Source organism: Vitis vinifera, chromosome 14, assembly GCF_030704535.1.
Source record: "Vitis vinifera cultivar Pinot Noir 40024 chromosome 14, ASM3070453v1".
Taxonomy (NCBI): domain Eukaryota; kingdom Viridiplantae; phylum Streptophyta; class Magnoliopsida; order Vitales; family Vitaceae; genus Vitis; species Vitis vinifera.
This window is the reverse complement of record NC_081818.1, coordinates 29,561,786-29,567,785: the sequence shown is the minus strand read 5'-3', so window position 1 is coordinate 29,567,785 and position 6,000 is coordinate 29,561,786. Positions and strand designations below refer to the sequence as shown.

At 31.7% G+C, this 6,000-nt stretch overlaps 1 protein-coding gene across 1 annotated transcript; it reads left to right on the top strand.

Annotated features, from left to right (window-relative positions):
• Window positions 1-202: 202 nt before the first annotated feature.
• LOC100255991 (amino acid transporter AVT1I) lies at window positions 203-2,347 on the top strand. Its single transcript, XM_002283432.5, has 3 exons — window positions 203-548; window positions 649-1,256; window positions 1,744-2,347. Exons 1-3 carry the CDS (start codon window positions 386-388, stop codon window positions 2,257-2,259), a joined length of 1,287 nt encoding a protein of 428 aa, XP_002283468.1. The 5' UTR covers window positions 203-385; the 3' UTR covers window positions 2,260-2,347.
• Window positions 2,348-6,000: the final 3,653 nt, after the last annotated feature.

Below are 6,000 nucleotides of genomic sequence, written 5' to 3'. Positions count from 1 at the left end.
TTTAGATTCCTCAAGGAAAGTAGGAGTTTTCTCTTCTTTTTTTTTAATTTAGAGAGGCTGGATGACGGAATTCTTGGGGATTTAGAAGGCTGACCTCCTAGGTCTTACAAGGTCAACAATACAAAAACACGTTAATAGTTGGCAGTCACATGCGTCACGTGATTTGAGAAATAAAACCATGTGATAGGCGTGCAAGATGAGTAAAAGTCTCTTATCTTTGGAACATAGCTTTTAAGCTTCCCTTCCTATTAATTGACGAGTTCCCACTTCTCATTGCTCACTTGCACCACCCACTTTATCTTTGCCTATATAAGCCTCTCACCTCTCTTCAAGCTTCATAGTAGTCTTCTTCGGACTCTGTCTCTTCCTCTCTCTCTCTCTCGACATGGAGGCTGAACAGCGTGATGGGTTCACTCTCACCTTGCCCCTCTTGCATGATGATCAGAATCACAACAAAGTGGAGGACATTGAGTCCAACGGTAGAAAGCAAGATGTGGGCTCTACCTCTTTCTTCAAGACCTGTTTCAATGGACTCAATGCTTTATCAGGTTTATCTTTTTTCTGATGCCACTCTCTTATCTCCGAAATATGATCTGTTTGTGACTAAGGAACTGAACACCAAATTCTTTGACTATGCTTTATGATCAGGAGTTGGGATCCTTTCCACACCATATGCCCTTTCATCGGGAGGGTGGTTGAGCTTGGTTCTTCTACTTGTTATCGCCACTGCAACTTTCTACACAGGCTTACTACTCAGAAGATGTATGGATGCCCATCCAAATATCCGAACTTACCCTGATGTTGGCGAGCGAGCATTTGGGAAGATGGGAAGATTACTGGTATCTGTTTTCATGTATACCGAGCTCTACTTGGTTGCAACAGGCTTTCTAATCCTCGAAGGGGATAATCTACATAATCTGTTTCCCAACATGGGGCTTGAGATTTGGGGATTAATGATTGATGGGAGACAAAGCTTCATAATCATTGTGGGCCTTGTTATTTTGCCTTCTGTCTGGGTGAACAACCTCAATATTCTTTCTTATATATCAGCCAGCGGTGTTTTAGCTTGTATCATCATTCTTGGCTCAATTCTATGGACCGGGGCCTTTGATGGAGTTGGATTTGATGAGAAGGGAACAAGTCTAAATTGGCAGGGAATCCCCACTGCTGTTAGCTTATATGCCTTCTGTTATTGTGCCCATCCGGTCTTCCCCACCTTGTACACTTCCATGAGGAAGAAGCATCAATTTTCTAATGTAAGTTTTAAATCTTTAATTATTTTTTACATGTCCAATTTTTCAGTGATGCGACGCTAGTCTTTTCGCTTATAAAAATATCTGTGGAAGATAAAGCATCTGTAGCAAGTGTTGGCAGTTTCCTTTTTTTTTGAAAGAAACTAGAATCCTCGGTGTAGATGGAACTTGATTGGTTGGAAAAAGATAAGGATTTCAAACCATGGCTGGGAAAAGACAAGGATTTCAAATCACGGAGAATTACCTCGATTCTATTTTAATCCATTGAATTCAAAAACAAATTTTAAATTCTATCAAATCTTATCTATTTATCTTTATTTTTTTTTAATTTTGAGTAACTTTCATAATAATTTTAGAATATGTTTTTATGAAGTGTTTTTAAAAACACTGATACGCACTCTTAATTTGGGTGAATTTTATAAAAACACAGAAACTTCAGCTGAGTTTGGTTTGTGGTTACTAACCTTGAATACTACATTTCTCATTGCAGGTCCTCCTTGTATGCTTCATCTTCTGCACCATCACTTATGCAGCAATGGCAATTTTAGGGTACCTGATGTTTGGTTCAAATGTTCAATCACAAATAACCTTGAACCTTCCAATTGAGAAGCTTAGCTCAAGGATCGCCATATACACTACTCTGGTCAATCCCATATCCAAATATGCATTGATGGTTACACCAATTGTGGATGCTACTGAAAATTGGCTCCCATACTACTACAAGAAAAGACCATTTAGCCTTATAATCAGATCCACCTTGGTATTCAGCACCATCATTGTAGCTCTGACAGTGCCATTTTTTGGGTCTCTCATGTCACTGGTGGGAGCTTTTTTAAGTGTCACAGCTTCAATCTTGTTGCCATGCTTATGCTATTTGAAGATTTCAGGCATTTACCACAAATTTGGAGTCGAACTAGTGATTATAATTGGGGTTGTTTTAATGGGTATTTCAGCTGGCATCATGGGTACCTACACATCTATAGTAGAAATAATAGGCCAGTTATGAGTGTATATTATTTTGTATTGACAATAAAAATTTTGTAATCCAATGGATTTATTAATCAAAAAATAGTATGCCTCCCTATATTGGTCTATATTGATCATATGCCTTTTAATATTCACATGCAATACAATAGAGTTATAAAAAAACTCTTTTAAGTTTCGATTCGGGATGTTTAAAGGAAAGAAAAATTATAAGGAAAGACAAAGATAAAAATTTATAAAAATTTCCTTCTCTTATTTGATTATCTATAGAAAATTTAGAAAAAGAAAAATAAATTGCAGATGAATGCACTTGCCCCAAACCTTTTCTTAAAGTAACGGAAGAAAATCTAAGAAGCTTTTTTCTTTATCTTTTTCTTAGTATTTTCTCTTTTTTTTTTCCATGGTAACCAAAAATTTAAAAAAAAATTTAAATTTTTTAACATTTCATTTTTCTTCCCTTAGAACCCAACATAGGGTTACACCATGTTTGTTTCCAATGATTCAATTTGGAAGATATAAAAGTGATGACTTGTCCAAGTTCATCCATAAAGCTTTACAAAAAGGAATTTATCCTACATTGTATATGATATGAACATTACTTTAATTACCTTACTACGAGTAGGTATGTTAGCATGTTAGATTTCAATTATATTCTAAGAAATCTCATCTTAATGCTATTACAAGAATACTTAGATATTTTAAAAAGTAATTAATCTAGGCTTATGGTATCCTAGGTGCACAAATTTTAATTTAATTCATATTTGGAAGTAGATTTTTCCAATTATAAAATAAATTGAAAAAACAAAAGTAATACTTGTCATTTTATAGGTACTCACTAGCATCTTAGTGTTGCAAAAAAGCAAAATTTCATCACATTATCGACTATAGAAGTAGAATATATTACTTTTTATTCGTGTTGTATAGTCCTTTCATTTAATAGATGAAACAAACCTTGCATGACTTTAGTTTCCTATATAAACTTTGTGCCTATTAAATGGGAAAACATTAGTGCCACTACTCCAAAAATAATTTATGGTGTCATTATTTATGATGTCACTTTTAAAATAATGACACAATAGGGTTTATAATTAATAAAGGTGACACATTAGATAAAAAATCTCCAATTGAGGTGGTTAGATGATATTAGTTTTATATTTATAGTGTCATTTTTCGGGAAGTGACATCATATAAAATAAATTTTTTTAAGTATTATAACTTAATAAGCCCACTTGAGCCCATTTTTAGAATTAATAATGAGAGACAATATATAAAAAGCCCATTGTTTTCACATGCCCACAATCCAAAAAATCTCAGTATGCAAACCCTATATATAAAATCATAATCTTCTTCTACCTTTCTCTCACTCATAGTCAACACGCTCACAACCGACATTCTTCTATTTGTGGACTCCTAGGTAACCCAAAATCTCTTAGATCTATCATCTTTTTTCTTTTATTAATGTCATTATATTGATTGTTTTAACATTTTTGTATTATGATTTTTGTGAGCTGCGTTTTCTTGAGTTGTAGGGAAGAAAAACTTAGGTTTAAACTTCTAGCATAGAAGAAAAAACCTATAGATTAATTGAGTTTTTAATCTGAACCAAACACATGGCCGATTCCTTAAAAACAAGTGAAAAACAAGAAAAAAAAATGAATGATTTTTAATATGTATTTGTGTGAGAATGACAGGTACAGAATTTTGTTGAAATATACTGCTATATAATCTTCATCCTTTCTAAAAAACGAGAGAGAGAAAAAAAAAAAAAGAATGATTTTTCTGTTTGTATCTAAGTGGGAATGAGATATAGAATTTCGTTGAGAGTATCCAACCCCAAAAGGACCGATTCGGGAAGATAATACTCCCACCATCCCCAACCTCTCATCTAGTGGATAGTATCGAGTTAGAGTTTTAGAGAGGGATTTCTTGAGCCCACTTAATCTATGGGAAAAGTCAACTGGGTTATCATCGCCATTGCTGGTGTAGAATAGGATGATGGGAATATACATGCCATAACTCATTTGATCGAATACGGAGAGCTTGTACCATCTTTGGGAATGTGGGGTTGGAGAGGAAGGTTTGATAGTTTCTCTAGATATTATCTCTGGTTTCATAGTTGTCAAACCCTCCCTACAGATTTTCTCAGGCTCGTTATCTTTTTGAACGAGGTTTGTAAGCCACAACCATGCCACTGTATTTATATCTTAAATATTTTAAAAACTTTTGGGGGTTTTTTTTTATATTGTAAAATATGTTTTTGTTTTGTTTTGAAAAACAAAAAATTTGTTCTAAAAAACACTGTCCTTTTTTTTTTTTCTAAATTTGTTAATTTTTTATGACATTTTTTTAAAAAAGATTTTAATGAAATATTGAAAATTTTCTCACGCTCATTTCCTTGTATATCCCAGAGTAGGATCATGGTTAATATTTGAATATGCACAAATCAAAATTTATAGAAATATTTTTAAATTCTCATTTAGTATATGAAAATCTATTTTCACAAAAGAATATCAATGAATATTTCACATAATATTCCTAAAAGAGAATATACAATAAATTGGTTGCCTTGTATCAATTACCTTCTTTCTACCATATAAACATATTGACATGACATAACTATCCCTTTTTGTTGTTGTCTTATTAAAAAAAAATTAACTAAAATAAAATGAAATAGTAAGTTATTTTATTAGACAGTTAAATTCCAAATAATAATAATAATAATAATAATAATAATACTATATCAACAAGCCAACATGGTATAACAGAGGTATATATGGATTATTTTTCCTATTTAAAACATTTTAGGTAGTGTATGTTAGTGAGAATATTGTATACGATATTTTATATATTAGAGTTTTACTTGTATCTAAAAGAAATTTAAGATACTTAAATTTGATTATGAAAGTTCATGTATGGGGTAAAATCTACCCATTCATAAATAGGCATTTTGTAGAGGTAGTGTAATTTGTAAAAAAATTATTTCATCAAAAATGATTTTGAAATTACCATACATTTTTATTTTAAATAGAATTTAATTTTTTAAAGGCGAATTCACTACAAAAAGTGAGCTTGTAACTTTTGTTTTTGTTAGTTATTTGTTTTTATTACTTATAAATTTTAGTATTTATAAATTAAAATTTTAGTACTTAAATTCAATATTTGGGCTTGATTGGCCAACAAGCCTTGTCATACTTGAAACTGAACATCCTTAGGCATATCATTTTATACCCGTAGTAAATTTGATTGTAACTTTGTATTTTATTGTTTAGGAGTATATATTTACTAACATTCCTTCCTTTTTCATAGGTGTTGGATAAAAGAAAGAAGAAGATAGTGAAGGTAACAATTATTCAAAAATCTAAGCCTCAAAATCATTCGGTCATTAAAAATTTTCAGAAATTTGTAGATGGTTGTCTTGGTAATGATAAGACATACCCAATACAGTTCCCCATTTCACTATTTGGTGTCAAATTTCAAACATATATATCTAGAGAGGATTGTGAATACATTATTTCATCTTTAGAGGTGTCATTAAACTGCATCTCCTTCTATTTATGTTGTGCACCTTTATTTTCATTTGTTTTTATTTTTTTAATATGAGTTGCCCATGTTGAACGAGATTGGATATAACTAATGATAATTTTCTTTTGGTGTTTTGATACAATAATAAGCACATGCATGATCAACTACATATTGCCAAAAAGGAATCATAATTTATATTTGTTAATCCTTTTACAATATCACGAGCAGGCTTTAGTACTCC

Excerpts from the sequence above, each read along its gene's own strand:
- LOC100255991 (XM_002283432.5), top strand. The coding sequence starts at position 386 with ATGGAGGCTGAACAGCGTGATGGGTTCACTCTCACCTTGCCCCTCTTG. Across the intron at positions 549-648 it reads TGGACTCAATGCTTTATCAG|GAGTTGGGATCCTTTCCACA; the intron begins GTTTATCTTTTT and ends CTTTATGATCAG. Across the intron at positions 1,257-1,743 it reads AGAAGCATCAATTTTCTAAT|GTCCTCCTTGTATGCTTCAT; the intron begins GTAAGTTTTAAA and ends TTCTCATTGCAG.